The sequence below is a fragment of the Falco naumanni genome, chromosome 3 (genome assembly GCF_017639655.2).
Source record: "Falco naumanni isolate bFalNau1 chromosome 3, bFalNau1.pat, whole genome shotgun sequence".
NCBI lineage: Eukaryota > Metazoa > Chordata > Aves > Falconiformes > Falconidae > Falco > Falco naumanni.
In genome coordinates, this window is record NC_054056.1 from 9931423 (window position 1) to 9956393 (window position 24971).

The following is a 24971-nucleotide window of genomic DNA, read 5'->3' on the forward strand; positions in this document are numbered from 1 at the left end:
TAAAATTTAATATTTATTGAAGACTACTCAGGACAGTCACAGTGGACAGACACTACGTAAGGCCTCACTCACCCTCGGCACGAGTCCATTGCTGCAGCGGAGCACGTAACAGATCGCTGTGTATCACCACCAGTGGGCAATGGAGATGCCCTATTAAGGTGAGAACTAGATTTGTACAAAGCACGAGCTGCACGCTGCAGTCGCCTATATCCTGCCCCCAGGGGGTCACGGTAACAAAACCTATACTCACACATGAATGTACATGGGAACAGGCTCTGGCTCCACATTCCAAGTCAGTTCTATATACAGTGGTAAGAGCACTTGAAATAAAGAGGCAGCAGCTGCTCTACATTCACCCAGAAGGCCAGCTGAAGAGACAGTTGTCAAGGTATGGTTTGTGAGAGATCTTATTCCACTGGAAGATCAGATGAGGCTTGAAGGCAAGGAAGATTTGAAATCAAGTGCCTTTGTGGGCTCGCTCTTCTACATATAGCTGCATCTGGAGGAGAGAAGCAAGCATCAGTTCCATTTTATATACAGTGGGTACTGGTGAATGGAAAAAAAAAAGTGTCTGCAACAGGCTGAATAGGAAGAGGTTGTACCTCCTCCCATAACCCCGTTTCCCTTTTTATTACGAGAAGCCTTGCCCTGTGTTGGTTACTGGCACAGGCACTGGCAAGACTAAGCTACTGCTCAGCAGTATTAAAACGGTTGCCCTAAAGAAAACTGCAGTGCTGGTGTCAGAGCAGACAAAGCTTGGAACTACACGCGGTTTCAGCCACCTCCTGGGCCAGCACGCTCTGCTCACCTTTAAGATATCAGATGTCATTGTTTTCAGGGGAATAAGCCGGGGTTCATGCATGTGCACGTCTTGTTCATCAGCGAGGATCCACGGGAAATCCTGGGGGCAGGAACAGAAGGCATTTTACTTGCAGAGGGGCTGGCAGACGCTGTAAGGCGAGCTCTTTCTCAGCACTAGGTCAGCATTAAGTGAATGAGAGATCTAATGGCCGAGGGGAAAAAAGGGTAACTCAAACCTTTCGTAACAGCAAAACTTAACACTTGCACGTGTGGCCCTGAGACTCTGTATAATTATCTTCGGTTACAGCATCAAACTGTAATGTTAACCTGCTGTACTTATTCCAAAGGTGACATCTCACTTCTTTAAAGGATACTCTTAGCTGTCCTAAGCTAGCATGCTCTATTCGCTAACCAGCATTTAACTGAAACTCCAAAACACTCAAGAGCGTGGATTTCTGTCCTGCTTTGCAAGTTTAAAGGCTGGCCTACTACACTACCAGTTTCCATTACTAAGCAGTACAGAGCAGACCTCCATTTTGAAACAATTTACACTTCACTAGCTTTATTTATTGTGCAGGACACCCAAAACAACTTGGCTCAGGGGACATACATTTCCCTGCACCTAAGCAAGGATTCTTAAAAAAAGTAATCTTGCTTTAAAAAAGATTTGCACCCACTTATCATCAAGATACAATGTCTTTGTGTACCCCAAACCTGCTAGTTAGTTGAATCTTAGTCTTCCTTGCTACTTACAAAGAATCGGCCACCCACACATAGTGGATGTGGGACAAGGGCTTTTTTTTGTTGTTGATGAAATTCAAGTACCTATATGTCAGAGTACTTTCAAGTGGCTGAGCAGGCATTGTGTGGGAAGTATTGTTACAATCTGGTCAGACATTGAAGCAGCTAGTGCCTGCAATTGTGGCCAGCTTGTGGTGAATGTGCTCAGTCACCTCACCAGCAGGAACCATTGTAACATACTGATAGCAAAGTTGTGAAGTGCATCATGTGAAGCAGACTTCAAAACACCCAGTGGCCTTAGCCTTAGAGAGGCCAAAACTCTGCAACTTCCAGACTTTGCTCTGCAGCTTGCTCGGCTGCTCACAATCACTCACCTTTATCACCTGGATCTTCTCCATGTTCCGTGTGGCAGCCTCCCGTGTGTGAACCAGAACCGTGAAGGTGCAACCTGCAAGAGAAACAGGAGACTCCAGAGCAGGGGACAACCAGCAGAGGGTCGGACGCTGCCTACTGTCTAAGTCAAGCAATGTCTACCTGGGGGGTTGTTGTCGAGCACAGCATCGCACACGCTGATCTTCAGGATGAAGGCACGCAGTAGCTGCTCCACATGGGACAGCAGGGACTCTGAACTGTTGAGGAGACAGCATGTTACTGGCATGCAGCAGAGCGCTGCAGCCTGGAGCTGCCTCCAGAGCAGCTCTGCAGAGGCAGGTGTGGGACACCCTGGGCAGGCAGCAAGGGAAACTTTACCTAATGGAAAGGAGAGGTGGCTGGGTGATCTCAAAGACAAATCTCTCCACAGGGTGGTGCTCTTTATCCAGGATTACAACTACAACTTTCTCCACGTCATTCTGCAAGAAGATCGAAAAATACCTGCCTTAAAACAAGCTGTCTTCTACCCCCAGTGCACTTTGCATGCTTCTGGTAAACTGGGAGTATGCTTACTTATTGTGGCTCAGAGCACCAGCAGTTATCCAAAGCCTGAGCACTGTCAGATTTCTTGCTGACCAGAAAAAAATGCTTTTGCAAAGCCACTTTTTGCTCGATGTTGGCTTATCAGGAAGGCCCAGGGAGATGAAGTACACAAAACAGTATGCTTCTCTAGATACGGTTTTGGAACAAAGGAGAAAATGTACAGCCATCTCACTGCATCACTCAGGAACGTACAATGAGGAAGAAGTTAAGACACACTTAGACTGATGGCCAAATACAGCAGCTTTGTACCACCGCAATGTAAAATCGACCTATTTCCAGTCTCTAAATGTGCGTTAGGGTTGTCTGTAAAGAGCAGAGAACACAAAATCTGCCAGCATCCTACATCTGGAAATGTTTCATATGGTCACACCTTTCTCTTACAAAACCTAGAGTTTGAAACTGCCTTTGATTGCTGGCTTACAGCAAAGCGTTCCAACTATTCTGCCAGACAGGTGCTCACACTTAAAATGTTCAAAAGCAGAACATTAAGTTAACATGTAGGATGATTAACTGAAAATATATAGATGTATATCCTCAGGTGCATGTATTGGATGCAACTAAATGCCAATGATCAGCAGTAAGGCAGGGTCTCGACTGCAAAGTAAGTTTACGGATGTTATTTTTATTTCTGTTAGTAACTTTATCAGCTAGTATATCGTATATGCTAAATTTGTAAAGAAGGCAATATTTATGTTCTCTTGCTTTCTATCAAACCCACTTGCAGTACTTTTGCCAGGCCCCTGATATAACCTTACCTTCTCGAGTAGTGGCTTCACACAGTGCAGCGTGTCCTGGATGTACTGGTTCAGCTCCGGGTGGCAGGACATCTGTAGCAAACACAGGGAACAGTCAGCGCTGCGTTCTGACGTGAACCAGGACAATACTACACGGCAAGATTTAAACAGAAGCACCAGGGTGTTACCAGGCACTTGAGTCACATTTCAAATAGCATTTTTCACCACTGAGTTGCCAATTCAAACCAGTAACTCTTTCATGGAAGGGTTAATTAGCTGAGGCAGATCACTGTACCCACACAGTTGCACTATATTGGGAATAGCATATTCCAACCATCTCTACTTCCCAGGAAGCATGCTTTCATGTTACCTTACTGCACATAGCTGGGGGAGCCTTCTACTACTGTTGTCCATGATCTGCTTGTTCCATGAGTACGGCTGTATCCTCAGCCACAGGGCTGTTTTCCCTTTTGACAGGAACTAAGTTCTCTTCAAAAATGAGTTTGCACATTAAAACAAACTCTGCAAGTGATTTAGTTTGTTCAGGTGTTGACTGATCCCTGCTATTTTGCTTGTCCACGTGGCTGTCAGCTTCCAGGAAAATCTCCTACCTGGACAGGTACATTGTATTTTTTCCTCTTCTGAAAGATCCCAATAGGGTAAACTTCTCTGACATATAAGATAAGGTGCACAGCGACTTCCAGAAATTCTGAAAGAACATCTGCAACCACTGAAAAACAAAAGTAAAGGATGCTGAAGAGGGGAGGGGGGGAAGTGTGCAGAGTAATACCATGTACTCGTAGGAATTTTATTTTTTTTAAGGCATTTTTCCCTGCATAAATTTCACCTGCTTCCCCTTAGCTGCAGAAGTTTGCAACCCTCCAACAATCCCACGAGCTCATGCACCGACAGGCCGTGCAGGCATACTGGTTTGCAGCTCAGCAAAAGCATTACCTTGCCCAAAGTTAAGGTCCTGCCGCGTGAGAGTGGTCATCTTTCCCAGAACCTGAAAGCAATCACAAAAGGAATGTTTATCCTCTGGCCCCTGTATTATTAACACAGTCAGCTCACGGAGCCATCCATTCCCTAGTGCTGCTGTGCTCAGACCCAACAAAGTGCTCTCTGTGCTTACTCACAAGCCTACGAACACTGCCACGACAAATCTGCAGGGCCCACATGCAAGGTTTAAGCACCCTCCATAACCAACAATACATCGTCAGAAATCACCTGCGGTGCAAAAACTTTGCAAAAATGCAAAGACGGCATTGTTGCTGTGCTCTGGCTCACACCTCAGACTGATAGATGATGAGTAATTTAATTCCTGGGGCTTTTAACTGGGTTTTAATTAAAAAAAAAAAAAAAGCAAAAAGCTGTCCAGTTCACAGTTCCTCACTCTCTCCCTCCCTTTTTGATACAATTTGCTAGGACTGGAGACTTCAGGATTCCTAAGACACAGGAAAGTTTAGACAATCACTTTTTAGTAGCACAAGGAATACTTTTTTTAAAAAAAACACACAAGTGTTCTCGTAACATACTGGACCATAGCCCTTTTCTAACCCCTATGTCCTATTATAACACAAGAACTCCTCAGTTTTATGGATTTAATCTCACACCACCGTGAAACATTGCTTGTTCGGGCTAGGATCCACATCTTCCATTGACACTACACAACACAGGTTCTCATCTGCTGTCCATCACCACCAGCTCCAGAGTCTCTCTCTACTCCCAGGGACACCAAACCCTGCACAGCTGCATAATTAACGTGGAATCTCTCATGCAGGTTCATGAAATATCTTCAGTTGGAAGGGACCCATAAGGATCATGGAGTCAGACTCTGTGCTCCTCACAGGACTACCTAAAACTAAAATACATGACTAAGTGCATCACCCAGACACTGCTTGAGCTCTGACAGGTTGATGTCATGACCGCTCCCCCAGGGAGCCTGAAATTTGTGACAATTGTAAAGGGCAGCACATCCTTGTACCAAATTGAGTATCGCGTGCCAACAACCCAACAGCTGGCCGTTCAACTTTCCAACTCCGCTTACACGGTAGAGCCCAGGCTTTAATACATTTCAAGCTACTGTGTGTATAATTTTCTATTTTAACGAGTCTTGTCTCATTGCCTTAGCCATACTCCTTGCGTGCATGCAAACCAACCACTAACGGCAGCACCACTGTTCCTAAACCGTGTCTTTCAGTGCTGCCACAGCACCGGGCCTGTTGCTCCGTTGGGAACACCGGGGTCTCGCACAGCCCTCCGACAAGCCGCAGGCGGCCCAGCCAGCCGCTCAGCCCCCAGGTTCCAGCCTGCGTCTGCTGCAACGAGCCACGGTTTTCAGGCCTACAAAGAGTAAATTCAGCCTTCACAAAACAGGGAGCTACTGTCCTCTCCTTTTTGAGATCAGAACCTTGCCACTGGATACAATGACTGCCTGGAATACTAGCGATTGGCTACAATAAATAAAATTTAAGATACCGAAGCATCTCTCTAGCACCCCAGCCGCGGTGACTCCATCTGTACAGACGCTCCGTACCGGAGCAGCGTAACCACCGGTGTCTGCAGAGGCTGAGGGCCACGGCCTCACCCAGGCCTCACCCCCCTCACGCAGAGCTGCCCCCCACGGACCCCCGCCAGAGCAGTCACCTGGCTGCGCCCCACAACCACGGCCCCGCCGCGCGGCTCCGGCCCGCACTCCCGAGCCGCTGCTCCCGCAACAGGGCTCCCCTCAGCACAGCCCTCCGTGCTACCGGGGATCCCCAGTGACCGTGACCGTGACCGCCTAGACCCGCCCGCCCCGCCCGCAGGGGAGCCCGCTGCCCCGCCCCGGCTGCCCCCTCCGCCCCGGCTCCCCCCGGCCGCCGCTGCCCCTCACCGCTGCCCGTTACCGCCGCACACGCGCGGCGCCAGCGCGGGTGGCCGGGCGGCGGCGCGGGCGTGTGACGTCAGAGCGGCAGGCGGCCCGAGCGCCCCCTGGCGGCGGGAGGAGCGGCGGCGGGGCGGGGGCATGGACCGGTCCCCGCCGCGCCCGCGCCCCCCGCAGCCGCCCCCGCGGGCTCCCGGCCGCAGACCCCCTCCGTCGCGGCGGGGAGGGGGGCACGCCGGGCCCCGGTCCGGTTTGCCACCCCGCTCCCGTACGGCGCGGGGGGCCCTGCGGGGAGCGGGGACGCCGTGCCCGCCCCGCCGTGCGGCGCAGGTGAGCGGGGGCCCGGCTGCACACCCCACACCCCCCCTCCGCCCCGGGCCGGGCCGCCTTTGTCTCCGGCCTTTGTCTGCCCGGCCCCCGCCCGGGGCACGGACCGCTCCTGCCCCGGCCCCCGCGGGAGCGCGCACCCCGCACCCCCGCACCCCTCCGCCCGCCCCGCACCGGGCACCCCGCACCGTGCGCCCCTCGCATTGTCCCGCACCCCCCGCAGCATCCCGCGCCCCTCCCAGCCCCGCTCCGCCCGCACCATGCACCCCGCTCCCCCGGGATTCCCGGCGTCCCCAGTTCCTCCACATTCCCCCACTGCCTTCCCCCTGTCTCCTCCTCCGCCTCCTCCTCCTCCCCCTCCTCCTGCCGGGTCTGAACACCCCCTGCCCCGCAGCCTGCCCGCGCTCCTGCCGCACGCACAGCCGCTGCCCTGCCCTGCCCGCCGGGCCCGGCGCGCCCCCGGAGCCCCGACAGGTAGGCAGCGCTGGCGCCCCGCGCCGGGCCGGGGAGCAGGGGTCGCGCTTCCTAGCCCCTTTCCCTTTGCTTTCGCGGGGGCTGGGGAGCGGCGGGGGGCGCTTTCCCACTTTCGGTGCGCCCCGCGGGAAACAAAGGCCGGGGGCGACGGGGACCCCCAGCACCGCCGCCCCGGTGCTGCCGGGCGCTGGCAGCCGCGCTCGGGCAGCGCTGGTGCGCGGTGCCTCCAGGCAGCCGCGCGGGCAGCGGGCTCGGGGCTCTGCCCCCCGGCGCCATGGGCAGCACCGTCCGCGGGTGGGAGGGGGGGGGTGGGGGGTGCGGGGGTCTTCGGAGGTCGCGTCCCGCCACCCTGCTGCGAGTCCCGGCTGCTTCAGGGGCTCCTGCGCGCGAGCTCCCGAGGCGCGGTTCCCTCCCGGGGAGCCGAGTCGCCTCGGACAGAGGTCGCCCCCCCGCAGGTGGCTGCCGAGCCCCTCGCCCACCCTCGGGGTGCCCTGGCCCTGAGCCAGAGCTGGGGGGCCGGTGGCCCGGGGGCGAAGGCAGCCTTTCCCACCGAGTCATTGTGCTGGCAGAGCCGCGCGCTGCCGTGCACCCAGCCCCTGGGTACCCACCGGTGATTCTCTGCTCTTCCTCTGTTGATAGAAGTGAGATCTCGTTTCTGAATTAAATCAATTTGGCATCAGTTAATGGTTTGTTACAGCTAGTAATTCATCATGTCGGATTTAAGTGACATTTATCCAATTCACACCTGAAGTCTTCCGTCAGCCAGAGGGTTTAATGGAAATGGGTTTGTATTCCCATCTCCTCTCCCTTACAGAAGGAGGCATTAATCCTACACGTTTGGTTCAAAGTGAGAATGACATGCAAGGAAAAATGTTGAAAGCACAGCCTAACTGTTCTGCCAGTCGGGACACATCCGCTTCTCCCCTCTCCATCCCGTCCCGTGTCCCGTTCCCCCCCCCCCCCACCCGACCCCGAAGATCGGACCAAATCTGCCCCCATTCTTCCTTGTCACACTGGCGGGTGCTTTCCAGCCGGGTGAGCAATGACCTTTTTCTATTGATTGTGTCTCATTTGTCACTAAGCATTGTGCATTAAACTGGAGAGTCTCCTCTGCTGTGCTGACAGCAAGCGACTATATCTTGGATGCTAATCTCAGACTCATTGCTATTTTAATCTCATTATTGGGTAGAGTAGCCTCTGTTTGATAGCAGGTCGCCTATGATGGCTGTGTCAGCCACTCTGTGAAGTCCCAGAGGGAAGCAGAGCAGAGGGTTCTGCATATTCATGCATGTGCCCCTCTTCCCCTTCAATACGGGACTTGCTGGGGACTTGCTGGGCTGCTCGGTCCCTGGAGGATGTTGGTGCTGCGCGCTCCCTGCTCACACACGGACACCGAGCACAGCGAAGCTCTCTGTGCAGGTCTGGGTAGGCACAGGGGAAAGGGTGGCATGGCTGAGGCTGAAGGCGCGAGGCACATAGTGACTTGAAGGCTTTGCAAGGTGTCCAGTGTTCATCTGCGCCAGGGTGCTGGAGCTTAGCAGTGACTTCGTGGCAAGTACAAGCTGCCAGCTTACTCGCAAGTCTGGACTGCAGGAAAGGGTATTCCCCAGGTCGTGCTGCATGAACAAACCACTTCTGTCCTCAGTGGTTAGGAGGGCAGAGAGCAGTCTGTCGGCCAGGGCTGCCTGGTGAGGGGAAGGGATTCCCTGGGCCAATGGGTCAGCAAAAACAGAGCCCCAGTTCTAGACCATCAACGAATTTCCAGTAGCCACTGGATACGAGTTGCCCCAGGGAGATGTTTGGTGGAAGCACAGGGGCAGCTACAGCTGCTACTCAACCCCCTGCAAGCCTGAATCTCTATGTTCTGTCTCTTGTGCCATTAGTGCAATTAGTGAATTTGTGAGAGAAAACAACACAGGCAAACAAAAGCAGATGTTTCAAAGGGGGGTGGGGTGGGGGTGGGATTCGAGTAGCCTAGCCTAAATATCTGCACAGGGGAACTCTCCCACCAAACAGAGTCACGAGGGACAAGGAAACTGTGGAGTCAGATATGTATGAATGGCAAGGTAGGGAGGAAAGGTGACGATGGATACAGGAAACCTTAGAAAGGAGGGCAGCTCCAAAAAGGGACCCAAAAGAACTGGAGACCTGTGAGCCGAGGACTTTGCTGCTCTGTTATCCCAAGGATGTTTGGGCCAGCAGCAAAAAAAAAAAAATGTTTACTATGTGAGTGTGCAAGAAATATTGGAGAGGAAAAAGTACTACTGCTTTTGCCCTGGGGAGGAAAAGAGAAGGGTGCATATAAGATTACCTATCTGCTTTTGGGGACCCTAGAAAGCTGGGAGAGACCCCTTTGAAATGGGAAGGTCTCTTAGCAGATTGTTTGTGAAGCTTCCCAGCATTTGCCTCCAGAAACAGAAAAACAGATGGAAAGAGACCCAGCAGGGAAGTGCAATCTCATTTATCTGCACAATGCCATCCTCCTGGCTCCAGCCAGCTCTCTGCATGTCAGCCACCATAGAACCTACCCTGTCCATTCTGCTTCAGGCCTTCCCAAGCCCATCCATCACCCTATGGCTTATTTACAGGGAGCCTGGCACACAAAACTGGGTTTATTGTCTATCATCCTCATCCCTGCCACACACGCGCATACACACAACACCCATGTAGATGCACATACAGTTTGTCTGTTGCTGCAGCTTGGGATTGTCTGGAGCCCAGGAAATCTTTACGCACGCCTGCCAAAGTCTGAGCTTATCAGAGCCAAATCTGGCCCAGCGTATGTGCTGGGGTCTAGCTTGGTTCAGCCCTCGAGCATACAAACTGCATCATTTGTGTTCTGGGGTGATAAAGGATCTTGATATTCTCTATTTCTGGGTTCAAGAGTTTTGTTCCTCTTGGATGTGACATGAAGAACCTATGTGAAAAGTTAAAGCTAGAACTGTCAGGTATCATGTTTTAAGTGAGATATGTGAATCTGAATATGTAGACAATCTAAATGTCTGAATCTGAGTATGTAGACAAAGTTCCTGCTTTGTCTAATACAAAACAAATGCAGCAGGAGCGGTTTCAGAGCCTATTTCAGAGCCAAGGTGATATAACCCTATTTATAGGACTGCCTGAATTTCTGTGTATCTGCTCAGTCTGTGGCTGTCTTGCAGAATTACAAGCGGAGAGCTGAGTAATAGCAATTTTATCACAAGTCCAGAGGAGACTGCCCACAGGGAAAGTTACCCAAGATGCAACCCCTTCCCACCTCCAATTTCCCGTACAAGATTGTGACCATCCACTACTAACCCGAAATGGATAAGAAACAGCAGCTGAGAGACAGCACTGCAACTCACTCATCAGCCCTGAGCTGGCACCCTAGGTAGCTCTCAGACCTTATCTGTGCTTCGCACATTTTCTTGTTAGTAGGCAGATTTGCTACCTCAGAAGGCAGGTGGCTTGTAATCCTGGGGTTATATAAAGGAAGTGCAAGGCTGTGGGTGGAGCAAGGAGGATGTAGGTCTCGCGTTGTGAAGAACTACAGGGGTAGCTTAACTTGGTAAGTACTTCAGCTATTTCCTTTATTAATATACAAATCCTAAGAAGCGGATGGATTCTGAACTCATAATGTGGTTTTGGTTTAGATCAGTGTAGGAAAGGCATCTCCTCACGAAGTCAGACTTCTTTCTGCTTGGCATAGGTCTCAGGGCAGAATTTCAGCTTTTGGAGAAAGGGTGCCTCAGCAGTGTGAGAGCATTACTGTCACCTACAGCAACAAACCCAGGGCTTCTTTTGTGGACTGTGGTCCTGCAGAGGAGAGGGTGGAATTTACTTGGGTGCTCAGACATTGAGGAACCTGAGCACTAAGGGGTACCAGGGATGCTGTTGTGCTGTCTAGCTGCCTTTTGGAAGTATGACTTTAATGGCTTCTGAAGGGTAAGAAAAAGGAAGGAGGTAGGAAGAGGTTTCTGACGTTAAAGATAGATCAGGGCATGGAAGCAAGCGGATAAAAGAAGGCTGGGGCTTCTGTGCCTCTAGGACAGCAGTGTTACATTAACCCAAGGTACCCAAACTTGTCCATGCACCATTTTGGTTTGGTGGACAGCTCAGCTCTCCCTGGACAATAGTGCAGTACAGGTACTTATCTGCATTATTAACGCAAGACTCCCAGTGACACAGGAACACAGCATGTTAGCCTGCCCTCTCAGCCAGTGCAGAGACGAGGCAACCCACGCGCTCTAGCTGCATTTTCATCCTGTGTCATGCCAACAAGACAGCTAGGCAGCTTAAATAAATGCCCCCTACACTTTGAAGCAGACCTTTTGTTTAACTGCCCTGCAGCATTTAGCTGCTTCCTAGCTCCTGCTGAAAACCAGAATCTGCAGCTAATATGTCTGTCAGGTTCACCATCAAAGGGCCTGTGTCTCTGTGAGTGAGACTGGAGACAGCTGCCTCGCGCTCTCTTTGCACTTTTTCTCTCCTCTTGGTATTTTGCCTACAGATGAAAAGGTAAGACGCTGTGTCTAGCTCTTTGAGTTGTTCTGAGTGATGCCTTGATCCAGCTAGTTTGCCTGGTTCTTAAACAGAAAATCCTAGGAAAAAACAAAGACTGTGGACGCAGAGCTTGCGTTTCGCCTGGTTGCTATTTGTTCCATTGGTTTTAAAGCAGGACTTCAAGTGTTGTTTTAATAGATTTAGCTTTTGGTCTGGTTTTCCTTTGCTGCAGGTAGCTGCCAATAAAATACCACTTCATAGTGTTACACCTTCAGCAAATGAGCTACGCAGCACCTCCCAAATCAGTCCTCAAGTAGGAGTTTGTTGTCCTTTGTGGCCAGTAGAAAGACCTGCTTTTCAGAGGCTGCATTAAAGAGAAGGCCCCTGTGCTGCCTACCTCTTTCCAGGGGAGGTCTGAACTGAAAATTTGCTCCTGGGCTCTGAGCAATAACAGAGATGAATCTTGGAAAAGCAGAATTGTCTGGTGAGTGAGCAGGCTTTTCAGTTAAGCGAATGAAGACATCTCCCTCTCAACTCCCCAGATGCTCTACAAGGCTGGGGCTGCTATGATGGCAGTTATCATTGACTCAAGACATTCCACCCTTGTCCCAGGCTGAAAGAAAAGAAAAGCAAGGCTATCTTAGGGTGTGTCCTGTCAGCTCCACAAAAAGGCACGGAGATTGGCCTCAAAGGATGTTACCTGCTGCCCTTCACAGGTGACAATGGCTGGTTGAGCAGCAAAGCGTGTGGAGGAAAGAGTACAAGCTGTTGTAATTCTGCAGCAATACAGTTCAGCTGGTGAACAGACAGATAGAAATGAGGTGCAGCTGGGGGCTTGGGTGCAGGAAAAATGGGGAGGAGGTTGAGTGAAGAGCTGTGGCTGTAACTTTGTGACAGTATTTCTCAAATGTAAGCATAGGCCTGGTTTTCTGACAGTCAGTGTCACAGGGAACTCTGGCTTTAAGAATGCCTTCATGCTGCCCAGATTGAGAGAGACAGTCTAAGAAAGCTACCCCAAAGTGAAAGACTGCACTGGAAATGCTGAAAAAACCCTTTCCCCTTTTTGTGGGAAAGGACAGGGGAGAATGACTTAGAGAAAGCACTGACTTGTGCAGTGTCCCAAAGCCATGTCTTATTACACAAACACAGGGATGAAGGAAGACCCTCAGAAATATTACAGTGGAGCAGAATGAATGAGAACAGTCTGCAGCCACTGTGCTGAGGGACTCAGTCTCAGTGTTCTTTGGACTTAAATTGCCCTCTTGCAGTGACAGGCTCACCTTGGTGGGGTGAGCTGAAGTGACCTGTGCAGGGTCAAGAAAGGAAAGTGGGACAAGCTAGAGAAAACTCAGACTGCCTCCCTGCCCCTTGATCTTTAGATCAGCATCCTCTGTTCTGCTGACAGCAGCAGATATTGTCTCTCTGCTATGCTGTGAGGTATCATTCCAAAATTTCCAGTGTGTTTTTTTTTTCCCTTGACCAGTTACAGCTACCCTGAAGCGGCATGTGAGTGCATGCACATGTCTCCCTGCCTTGAGCTGCTCAGGGCTGTTGCTGGTCCTGTGAGGCCACCATCTGCCTCCAGTTCTGTTCATCCTGACATCTTCATTGCAAGGAAACCAGCTGTGAGGAGGGGCCCGTGCCAGCCAGGCCCAGGATGCCAACCTGGCAGCAAGCAGCCCTAGCCAGACAGCTGGTGCTGTGCGGGCGGCTCCGGAGCTGTGGCCGGCAGGAGCCAGCCTCCCCAGCCCCTCAGATGGTAGGCTGTGAATGGGAGGGTAGGGGGGCTTGTGAGTAATCAAAGGGAAATGTCCTACTGATTGATGGCCCTCATTTGCACATGAAACTGGGACCTTTCAGCCCTGCAGGCCCTGCACGTGTGTCTCAGCTGCTGTAACCAGGGTTGGGAAAGGAGGAGGTAACCAAGGAGGGAAAAACTCCATTCCAGCTCTGGACAGCATAACTGTTTTCCTCTAAGTATCCTAAGTCTGAATCTTGCTTGCCTTTACAGCTTCTAGAAGTCAGTTACTTTTTCTTTTTCCTCTTTTATTTTTTAATTGCAGGTGAGGCAGAGCACCCAGGATTATGGCAACTTCTTCCACCTTTTCTCCTTTCCTCTTCCTGTGTGTGCTGGTTCTTTCCGACATCAGTCTTGCAGTCTCACTGGACCCTGGCACAAAGCTCAAAAATGTCCCAGAGAACAACAACCATCTTCAGAACCAAGAGATGTGGCAGCAGCAGCCCAGAAGTGGACACCACCACAAGCATGGCTTGGCCAAGAAAGAGAGGGTCCATGCCGTGCCTTCTAGAGGGCAGCTGGCTGGGGAAGAGGCTCTCAGAATGGGTAGCGGAGCTCCAGGTGTGGAAGAGCTGGCGGCAGAGGGACAGCCAGCAGCCCTGAAACAGAATAAGGATGTGTTCCTGGGGTTTGAGTTCCCGTATCCTGAGAGGGAGAACCAGTCCCCTGGGTCTGAGAGAGGAAAGAAGCAGAACCGAGAGCATCGCCGACACAGCCGCAGGGACAGGCTGAAACACCACAGAGGTATTTGAGCTCCAGGGGAAGCTGAGGCTGTTGGGTCCCTGGGAAATGAGTGTCACTTGTATGAGGGCAAGAAGATGCAGCTGTGGTTGAGCCACATGGGTGTGTGGAGGGTGTGGGATCTGTGCCTGCTCTGGGGAGAAATCTGCCAAACAAAAGAGGCACAAGAAAAAAGGGGAACTCCAGAACCAGAGGTTTTTACTGCTGGCTGCAATTTTGTGAAAATGACCTGGTTTGCCTTACAGGGGGACTCTGAAAGTTCCTAGGACCTGAGGGGTTGTTTTGGGGTGGCCTGCTTTAGTTTTTTGCTTTTTTAGCAAATGGTTCAATTTATGAGCAAACATGTCTAACTAAGCCAGGATTAGTCTCTCCACTGACTTCAAAACATGACCAGAATTACAAATTATACAAAACCCCTACTTTGCTTGAAGGTCAGTTTCCTCTCATCAGAGCTTGTATTGGTCTACATTTATGCTGAACTACAAAAAAATATACATTTTGCATATGTGATACTGCACTAATTGCTTCAAAATGTTGCCTGTTTTTGACTGGGACTGCTCCTTTGCAGGTCAAGTTGTGGGTATGTGTCTCTGTGGTATGGTATGCTCAGTGTGGTAATGGTAAATCTTTAGTTCTGTGAAAGCCAGGCAGTTTTGTCAGTCTATGCTATTTGACAATCTGGGTGTCAGTATCCCTAAGTCCCAGCTATCACTCCTCCCTGCATCAGTAAGAAAAACTCTATTGTTTTTTCGGGGGATTGACTAAACAACTTGAGCAATATAGAAGAGTATGGAACAAAGCTGTTTTGAAGCAGTATTTTCAGGCTACAAAACAGGACTTGTTTCTTTGGTTTAACTTCAGGTCTATATTTAAATTAATACTTTGGAAAAGCAGGGATCAGGTTGTGAAGATATTTTCTTTTCAGGTTAGGTAGTTCCTGACTTGAGCTAAATTGAAATAACCCACTACTAAAATCAAATAAGGGTGTGTTCACAGGTATTTGCAGCAGCTTAATCCATTGGTTTAAAAATGGTTGAACAGGTGCATTTTGGACTCTTGAGACCAGAAGAAGAAACCCTTTACTACTTAAGAAAGAGATAGACGTATCTTCAAGAAGGTATGATTATGTATCTTACACGCTTTACACACTTAAGTGTGTAAAAATCAAGATGCATATACTCTGGATCTGGCCTATCAAGTTAGTTTAGTAGCATATGACTGGTCTAAACAGCAGCTCAGGGTGGTGGAACACTGGCCAGTGGCTGGATGAAATCTGAATTCCTTTCACTCAAATCTATGGCACACAGGGAGAAAAGGGATGAAAAAGCTAATGCTACTGTACCTGTTGCCCTCTGCAGGGAAGACTCCTGATGTTGGGCCAAGCTCCTTGTACAAGAAACCTGAAAGCTTTGAAGAACAGTTTCAAAACCTTCAGGCAGAGGAAGCTACAAGTCTGACTCCCACCATGCTCCTCATCACTGCACTGGAACTAGCTGTTTCCACAGAAGAGCCTCCTGTTCTTCCAGCCACATCACCACGGTCACAGGTAAAGAGCTAGTAACTGCACTGTACTTCTGACGCTGACAGAAATCTCCTGCAGATGAGGTCCGGTTTCGGGTTTTTTTTCCAGTTAAAGTGCTTGCTTAACACCAAAGCCCTCCCTCAAAGACAGCGCTCTGTCTTGGAGACATCTAAACACCTCATCTTCATAAATGGTTCCTTTAGTTGCTTCTCTTCCCTGCCCTACCTCTCCCTTAGCTAGCCGTCTTCACTCAGCTTCAAGGACCAGAGAGGCAGCAGGAGCACGTGGCTGGAGAGGCAGCATGTCCTAATGCTCCTTGCTCACCTTTTGTCCTCACATAGAAGCAGTGGAAACTTCCCTCTTGCCTTCAGCTGCAACAAGGGAAAGCTCTTCCCTTTTGAAAATGAGATGCCAAGAATCCTCAGTGGACAAGATGGGGCAGGAACGGAGGGATCATAAAGGCTTCTGAACATCTAAAAGCACCAGAAAAATTTGCTAAGACTTCAGTGTCACTACAGAAGTGTAATCTGTTGTCTGTTTGGTTTCTTGTGGTTTGCAGGCCCGCCTCAGGCAAGATGGGGATGTGATGCCCACCCTAGATATGGCACTCTTTGACTGGACAGATTATGAGGATCTCAAACCAGAAATGTGGCCATCTGCTAAAAAGAAAGGTGCTAAACCTCCCTGTCCTCTTTCCCAAATTACCATTCTGTAAGACTTGTCCCACGGTTAGTGTTCGCAGATGTGCTGAAGGATGTGAGATCATAGTGGTGGAGAAAGAGAGAAAAAGCACAATGCTGATTGTGTTTTGTGTTCAGTTTCTGATTGTTTCTCATTTTGGATGCATAGTTTCAGGGCAGAGGAGAAATGATAGATGGAGGGTTGAGAAATAGGGAGGAGATTAAACTATGAAAGTTTAGAGTTCAAACTCTTGAAATTTGAAGCTGTTTTTACCCTGGAACTACATGGTCTCCCAACTAAAAATAGTAGCATGAAATTTTCTATCAGCATCTGTTTTCTTCCTTAGAAAAACGGCGCAGTAAGAGCCCCAACAGTGGAAATGAAACTGTGACGGCTGAAGGAGAGCCATGTGATCATCACCTTGACTGCCTCCCAGGTGAGGATCAGCTTGGTAGAGTCATTTCTCCAAACACGAGATTGTTTGAAATTCAGCCCATGTTCTAATACAAGTATCCTGATTTCTAATATTGATAGGAAGTGGTATGCAGAGGGAAGGGCAAAGGCTCTCTAGGCGTGTTGTGGGAACAGATGATGTCTGTACCAATGCGCTGTCATGGGTGTCAGTAGCCCTACAAGGGAAGGGGATAAATGGGTTGTGCTGACCCTTGTTTCTGCATTGCAGGCTCTTGCTGTGACTTGCGTGAACACCTCTGCAAACCACACAATCGAGGCCTTAACAACAAATGTTATGATGACTGTATGTGCACTGAAGGTGAGTTCAGTTCTTTGCTCTCTCTCTTCTAGCTGGCTTTGTAGTTGGCTGCATTGACTTGGGATAGTGGTTTGTACGTGAAAATAGGAGCCAAGCTCTGCTGCTCTTAGACTTTCCCTGCCATTGACTCACAATGTGACCGTTGAGTCATCCAGGATGTCTTGTTTTCTTTCTTGAAAACAAAAATCCTGATATCTACAAGCCTAACAGAAGAAGCCACAATATTTTAACACTTCAATGGTGTTTGCAAGTATCACAGGTTACAAAAATGGACCACTACCCTTGTTTTACCTAACATTATGCCTAATATGGCTTTCCTGAGTTAATTTCAACTGAACTTATAGCAATTTCATAGGCGTGGGCATGACACAGACTCTTGTTTCTTAAAACTGTTTCTGAAGAATCCACAGCAGCCTTTAACAGACCATTGCATTATGAAGATGTTGAAAGGCACTCTTCTAGTCTAAACATGTTCAGGATCAGGTCCAGCCACTGGGTCTTTTCTGCCAGAACAAAACTCGGGTTGCCAAGTTTTGTGACCTGTGTTAGGTACCTAGTGACTTTGACCAGGTCATTCACCTACTTTTTAACCAGTTAAACAGACTGCTTTCCTGGAGTTGCAATGTTAAACAATAGTCTTCACCTTGGGCGTGTTGTGTAACACCTCAAGGTCCTCATCAGAGACGATGTGATGTTCTGACAGATTAGCCTAGAAAACTGTTTTTGCAAGCCTAACGAGGGCTGCCCCTGGCCCTGCTTTATACTTGAACTATTTGTAAGTTGATGCCAAATGTGCATCCTCTGTAGCATTAAAAAGATCCCCAGAGATGAAGGGTCCAGATAAGATAGACAAGATGCTTAGATAAAAGCAGATCTCTGATCTTGTGTGCTGTCCTTCTGGGAGGCCAGACTGCCCTGGGGGGATTGATAATGAGGGGCAGAAACCCAACTTTAAGGTAGCCAGTTTCAACATAGCCCAGAGACATGCACTCCAAAAGGCTGCTCAGTGACCTGTGACATTGGCCAGGTCTCCCGTGTACGAGTACTCAAGGACAGTTTATGGGCTGTCTCATTATAAAAGCTATAAATCCTCAGCCTCCCCTGCTTTGGGGGTGCTGGCACTGTTGCTATCTTCTGCCTGCTCTGGAAGTAGAAAGAGTTGCAGTTTCTAGGATGATCAAATCAGCCCCTGCCAATTCCAGTGACCAGATCCTGGGCTGTTGAAAGTCAGGGCTTTCATGAGAATTATTTACACATAGGCTGTATCCTGTCTGGCCCAACGAGCTATGCATTCTAGTGTAACAAAGTCAGATAACAGAGACCGAAACATAAATCTATCAGTGCCAGAAACCAATGAGTTACCTTGACCAGAGGCTCCCATTGCCTTCCACTGCCATGGGAGAATATGTACTCATATTTTTTATAAATAAAATGCCTCCCCCCACCCCCTTAGTATTCACCAACGCTATGTCAGATAGCTTCCTTCAGACCCTCCACTTTGAGCATCAAAACCAGAGAAACTGAAGGAGATTAGCAGTGAGCTTTGGATCAGACCTCCCAGTAATAACGCTTCAAAGTCGTTTCCCTCCTCTCCTGAAGATTCAGAGAAATAAATAGCAAGGGGAGCTCCCTAGCCATTGCTGCTGCACTTAAGTCTGTAGTAATTTCCCAATGGAGAGATCACTTAGACAGTAATGGGAAGTAATAGGGGGAAACCAAGCAGGGCTTCCATAAAATGACTGGAAACAATCAGGATAATTCATTGGTGTTTCAAAAAACCAGTGAAACCTTCTGCCTGAGCCAATGAAGCCCAAACCAGAACAGTGATCCAAACAGAATATCAGGGCCCAGAAAGCAATGTGCCCTGCCCATGTGAGGTGTTTCTCTGCCACCTCATTTGACACAGCCCAGGCTTCCCAGCCCCGGGACTGTCCCCACAGCAGCCGGCCCTGTCACAAACTGAGGCTCAGAGCTAATTGTTTGATGTCAGCTGCTGTAGTGAGCCCTGGTCCCTCCTGCTCACTTATGCATGTCTTTTCCATAGGGCTACGCTGTTATGCCAAATTCCACCGGAACCGAAGAGTGACCCGGAGGAAAGGGCGCTGCGTGGAGCCTGAATCAGCCAACGGAGAGCAGGGATCATTCATTAATGTTTAGGAGGGTGGGACTCCTGCCTGGATGGTCAGGAGCTGGGGTCAAACTGTTCATACCTAGCAATGGGAATTAGAGGAAAAAGTCAAGCAAATGACTGAAGCTGCAGGCTCTGAATGTGCCAGGTTCCAACTAGACTGAAGCTCATGTTAATTATAAATAGAGTGGCCTCAGCCTTTTTCATACCAAGACTGCATTCCCCCCCGCTCCCTTCCCTCAGCACATTCCTGCCATTGAGCTGGGTCCCCCTCTCCCTGTTAGTAAGAGATGATCATGACTACTGGTCTGATGGTCCTGGCAGGAAAACATTCTGCAGTTTCATCTCCTCCTCTCAACAGAGGCAAGATATGAAAGATCCTTCAGGTCAAAGGGGATGTGAGCTTAAACTTTACCCCTTAATTATTGCTTGAGAAGAAAGGTAGATCCTCCTTAAAGATCAGAGGTTCCTAGAGGATAGGAAACTTGTAGCTTCCAGGTGGAACCAAAGATGGGAATTGGGAAACAGATGGGATCAGCAGGAAGCTGGCTGCCTAGGTGGGAGGGGACCCTCTGACAGAGCTCTTGTCTATCCTTTGTTCATGCACAGACATTCCCTAGCTGTTACGCCCTACCGCTTCCTACCTGTCTTCTCTGGGACCACCCAGTCCCACTCCTTCCTTCCTTTCTTGCTTCCAGAGAACCACCTGGTTTCTGCAAGGATGTGGCAAGACATCCCAGCCTGCAGCTCTCACTCATTTAGTTATCCTTCCAAGTCTGTTATTTTTAATGATTATTTTTAGGAGCTTTCTGGGGAAGTGATAGTTTTCCTAGTGAGCCAAAAATAAAGTTTTTGGTTAACAGGAGTTAGGGACAGGCTGTTCCACTGTAGTTAATCCTGTGACATGTTGCATGTGTGTTTCCATGATATGTAAATAAAGATATGATAGACAGCCTTTGTGCAACTCTTCCACTTCTTTGACTGCACCTAAGGATGTGGCAAGAGCCAAAAAGGCCTACAGGGCAGTTGGCCAGCAGGTAGCACTGATGACTTCAGGTAATCACACAGAGCAATTGTGCCACTGGGTAGGAAAATTTCTCTACCCAAACTGAGGACCCAAGCTTCCCTGTATCCTCACTCAAATTGCAGCTAACAATCAGTTTCTGCCCGGTATAGCCATCCAGATGTTTAAAACTTCTTTATATTACTGACTTCAGTGATACATTGGAGCAACACAGGCTACCTGTGGTAAAAGTGTTAGCTGGTAAAGATGTTCTCTTCTACTGTTAATGCCCCAATACCTTAGCTTCTGGTGAGAGACAGCTCTGAAGCCTTTTATATTCAAGAACGTGGAGCACTTTTTGTAGGAACAGAAATATTAATCCTGGTGCTGTGGTCAGACTCCTCTTTATACTGCTTCCCTAAAACTCCATGTTCCACTTAGGTAGGCAAATCTCCATTTTGCACTCCTGTTTCTGTTGTAATGTTACTGCATTGTATATTCACTCAAATGCTGCCAGCATAATAGTTTATGCCTCTAATGTGATGAGTGCCCAGTCATGACTACAGAGATACACTATGAATACAATATTAGTTCTGACCCGCATACACCTGCACTGCTGGGAGGTACACTAAAGGAGGAATTTGTAAAGAAGCATTTAGGCAAAACCTGCCACTGGGATGGATGTAGCTATTTCGATTTCTGCTTACAGCATTACAGTCTTAGCCCAAAAGGCAGGGGTAAAGAAAGGTGGTTTGGCTCCAGCTCTATGCCATGGCAGCAGGGGTACAATTTGTTAACCCAGAGAGAGAAATGCAGCCTCACCCTCAGCCCAGATGCAGAATAGTGGGTGGTGCTGGCACTGCTATTGTCAGTGGAAGCATAAAGGGAAAAAGGCCTTAATTGATCACAGTCAATGGCAGAGCTCTCAAACCCTGGTCTGTGTGACACCAGATGAGAATCACGTGCACAGCCATTATCAAAGCCAGGTTTTGATACCACACTGCTTTCCAGTATAGCAACTGAGATATGGTTGGAACTGTGCAATTGAAAGGAAGCAGGAAATTTTGCAGGGGTCTTTATCCTTGGTGATCCAGGTATTCATTGCCCCATACAATACACAAAATCCTTGTAGGATCCTGGGCAGTGTTTTGGGCAAGGCTGTGGTGCAAATCATGTGAAATACAAGCAGGTTTAAGCAGCAAGTCTGAATTTTAAGCCACAGCTTTCAGACTCCAAAAGGAGGCTTGCTTCTTCAGCCCTTGCTTTTGCAGCTTTAGGTTTGCTATTAACTGTGAATATAAAGAACAGATCATTCTTGATTGGTGGGATTAGTTAAATGTGTAAGGTCAGTACAAATTGAGTTAATTTTTATAAATCAAGTCACAGGATTACTGGATTGATTGTTCACACTGGAGTTTCAGAAAAAGAGCCCATGACTGAGATTTGTTCTTTCTGAATCAAACTATGATGTTGCAGAGGTGAAGCAGAAAGGGTGAGCAGCAGCACCAGGCACATGCTGCACAGCCACAGCAGTGTGAAAAGAATCAGACAACCCAATTTATGTATCAGCCAGATCAACTACTGACTTCGCAACTGCAGTGCAAAGGAAAGCTGTTGAGTAAATAACATGCTAAGGTGTAGAATGCAATACCAGCCTGTGATATAAAACCCTAGGGCAACATTTCTACAACAAATACATCCCACTTCTGAATGTAGCAAAGCTTTTTAGTGCTGCTTTGTGCTGTCTCAAGGGCATGACAGCAGCTGCAGAGCGATAGTATCACTGGGTTACATTTAGCAACTTTCCCCTTCCTTCCCAGTATCTCCCAGTCACAGTGCAGTCAGTGACAGTTCTGCCTTTGGGGGCATTAGGTCTGAACAAGAGAGACACAAATGTCAAGCAAGTCTTGATTTATATGTTCTTCTCAACTGATTGTTTGAGAAACTCAAATTAAGAATTCACACAAGCTCAGCTTCTCTATTGCCCCCAGAGAGCTTAAGCCAGAGCTGTTGCAAGATATTCTATTGTCTTGAAAGGACTTTGGATCAGGCCCAAACCAGCCATAGCAGGGCACTGTGGAATAATTTTTAAAGTTAATTGCAGGGCATACATACAAGAAAGGTGAGTGACAGAGTCCCACCCAAACTCCTGCTCTACAGCTACTGCTGTTAGCAGCCTCACAATGAGTCCAAGGGTTATGCATCATTTTAAACCATTTCTCCAAGGGTGAGAATCATTAGACATGGAAAAGAAAGGACAGCGTGCTGATTTGACATAATCATCTCAGCAGCTGCCTGCTCTGCAAATGCTGCCGAATCTCAGGGATGTTGCTGGCAGTTGCCAAAATGATGACTGCAAGAGAGACAAGGAGTGGAAGCACAAATTAAAACACTTGGGAATCATTCTGTCTCAGGTCTGTAATAGTCTGCATTCATTTTAGCTTGGGGGTGTTTTATTGAAACCCTCTCTCCTCCCCCTGCCCCCAGTAATCACCCTGTTGTCAATCCACAGTCTGTGAAAGTGCTTCAATTTCAAACCCATGCTATACCACCATGCCAGTCACTCTCTGCTACATAAAGCCAGGAAATTTTATATCTTTTTTACCAGGAAAAATGAGGCCTTTTGTTTTCTTGGAATGTTCAGTGTTATCATACGTAGCCCACAAACCTTGTATGTCAGTTCACCTTCTAGAGTGCCAGTGAATCTTGAAGAGTAGTCCCTCAATTACATCTCAAAGCTCTAGTTAGATTTTTAGAAAAACAGAGGAGCAGCCCTTCCTTGCTGAGACTGGAAATTACTTTCAAGCGGGCTTGTCAAGATATCACATTAATGTAACCCTCTCCACTCCCCAAATCATCTTGCCATAGACTGTTTTGCAGTGAATTTGCAGGAGGAGGCTCCCCTCCGACATTGCAAAATGCCTTCAGTTTCCCCTCCAATCCGAATAATGTTTCTGCTTGCTGATTTCCCATTGGGATTTAAAAGGGAGTTTGTAGAGCCAAGGACAACTTCTTTATGCCCTTCCCCACTGCTTATTCAGAAAGGTGCTATTGATAATATATGGATTTGTGCTGAGCTGATGCCTTCATTGCTCTCAGCTCCGTAGCCAGGAGCACAACTCAAAGGCACTGGTGTCAGCTGCAGTTTTTAGTTACCTTCAAACTATACCCCAAGTGAGGGATGAGAAGGGCAGAACTGTGAGGGGTGAGCTTGTGTCCATCCCCACGGGCTAGATAAGGACAGCAGGAGGAATTGTATTAGCTCTTCTACTTCCCCATGGAATTGCTATCACCTTACCCACCAAGGGTACCGTGTCCTGAAAACGCAAAGGAAAGCATTTTTGCCTTATTAGCCTCACTTCTATGCTGTCAGGAAGGAAGCCAGTTGTGTGTTAGGTTTTTACTCGGCCTGCACAAGACATACCACCGATATATTTGACATAAAGCAGCTAATTGCTGGATATTAGTTGCAGTGAGCTGAACTCACCTGGAGCAGTCTTCTAGTCAGAAAAATCTCTGTATCCTGTTTCTGGTCTCCTGGGTTGTCTGCTTCTCCCTGCAGGTCTTCTTTAAGCTGCTGCTTATCTTTCTCACCGTGTTTATGTTGCTTTGAGTTATCAAGCCTAGGGAAGGGAACAGAGACAGCAGGTTACACAGAGAGACAATTTACAAGGTACAAGCAAAGCAGAGATAAAAAAAAAAAAGAGCCACCCCCCCCAGATCAGATAGGTGTGAGAGACGTGCAAATGCATAATGTCTATCATAGCTCTCACTGTTTTCATATCCATGAGATCATTAAGACATTTCTAAGTCCCTTGAGTCCATGACATGCAAGCCCAGGATTATAATAAGCAGGGCTGAATTAATTGCACAATACATTGATGAACAAAATTAAGTACTTTTATTGTACAAGGGGAAACGAATGCTTTGCATTAAACAGCAGTCACATCAATCCAAATTATGGCTCATGCTGCATAAATGATAATGAGACTTTGTCTCACTCTGAGTGAGAACGCTGAAAGGAGCAAAGACGCCCACATACTGCTGCATCCAAGCAGTGCTCATACTTAAACTGGGACAGTGGAATTTGTCTTTATAACAAACAGTTCTCCTTTGATAGATACCTATCCTGGCAGAAGGGCATCCCTGTTGCACTTTGCACCCAAACAATGAGCCAGCAATATGGCTTTTCAAAGTCTCTCTTTATCTTTCCCTCCACCCTTGGTGTTACATCTTCTTTTAGGGTAAAATCCAGTCCTTGACATTACTGGGACCCCTAACCATTGATCCCATCTGATGCCACTACTTCTGTGAATAGAAGCCATGCTTCTCTGCAAGACACAGAAATGGAAATGAAGTCTCATCTGATGTGTCATGTGGCAATAGATGAGTTATATTTCAATCTTTCATCTGTTGAAGTGGCACATTCAGAGATTCCGAAGGGGGGACTTTCACAGCCTTTTTCTTTTTTTTTTACTGCTGTTCTGAACTATGCAACCCAGTCAGTTTTGTTCTACAGCTTCCTCTGTTTAGCATTTTCTAGGTTGTTGCATTTGGACATTTAATACTTTGCCTTGGGAGATTTTCAAGCGTGCTGCACACTAGCAGTCAATAGCACCCAGGGTGCAGTGAAGGACAGGCTAGCAAGGACTACATTTGTGGCTTGTCTGAGAATGTCTTGAGTGTTGGTTCAACACTGCGCAATTTTCATGCATAACCTTGCACTGCTTGAACTGGAAATGAGATTGAAGGATGACTCATACATTTCCACATTCAGCTTCTGCAATGAACTTCTGATTCCTTGCTCATTCCTTAGGGGTCCCATCTTTTCTGTAAGAATAAATGATGTCAAGAAAGCAACTGACCCAGTAAAACACTGTAGTCTTACACTGCAGACAAGTAGAGGATACATTGGGCAAGCAAGGG

At 48.3% G+C, this 24971-nt stretch overlaps 2 protein-coding genes across 6 annotated transcripts; one reads left to right on the plus strand and one right to left on the minus strand.

The window, feature by feature from the left end:
* MAD2L2 (mitotic arrest deficient 2 like 2) lies at positions 1 to 23650 on the minus strand. Of its 3 annotated transcripts, XR_005826844.1 has the most exons (10): positions 6127 to 6225; positions 4206 to 4257; positions 3863 to 3981; positions 3273 to 3344; positions 2293 to 2393; positions 2077 to 2171; positions 1917 to 1990; positions 809 to 901; positions 251 to 499; positions 1 to 150 (listed from the first exon to the last, which is right to left on the minus strand). XR_005826844.1 is itself a non-coding variant. In XM_040586547.1 (9 exons), exons 2-9 carry the CDS (start codon positions 4243 to 4245, stop codon positions 458 to 460), a joined length of 636 nt encoding a protein of 211 aa, XP_040442481.1. In that variant the 5' UTR covers positions 4246 to 4257; positions 23533 to 23650; the 3' UTR covers positions 1 to 457. The 3 variants fall into 3 exon arrangements, 2 of the variants coding, with proteins under 2 accessions (XP_040442481.1, XP_040442480.1); XM_040586547.1 differs by lacking the exon at positions 6127 to 6225 and adding an exon at positions 23533 to 23650 and having other exon boundaries at positions 1 to 499; XM_040586546.1 differs by having other exon boundaries at positions 1 to 499.
* Positions 6251 to 20346, plus strand: DRAXIN (dorsal inhibitory axon guidance protein). Of its 3 annotated transcripts, XM_040586541.1 has the most exons (8): positions 6251 to 6447; positions 6839 to 6918; positions 13464 to 13942; positions 15298 to 15485; positions 16021 to 16132; positions 16489 to 16578; positions 16825 to 16914; positions 18959 to 20346. In XM_040586541.1, exons 3-8 carry the CDS (start codon positions 13486 to 13488, stop codon positions 19069 to 19071), a joined length of 1050 nt encoding a protein of 349 aa, XP_040442475.1. In that variant the 5' UTR covers positions 6251 to 6447; positions 6839 to 6918; positions 13464 to 13485; the 3' UTR covers positions 19072 to 20346. The 3 variants fall into 3 exon arrangements, with proteins under 3 accessions (XP_040442475.1, XP_040442477.1, XP_040442476.1); XM_040586543.1 differs by lacking the exon at positions 6839 to 6918; XM_040586542.1 differs by lacking the exons at positions 6251 to 6447; positions 6839 to 6918 and adding an exon at positions 10343 to 10465.
* Positions 23651 to 24971: the final 1321 nt, after the last annotated feature.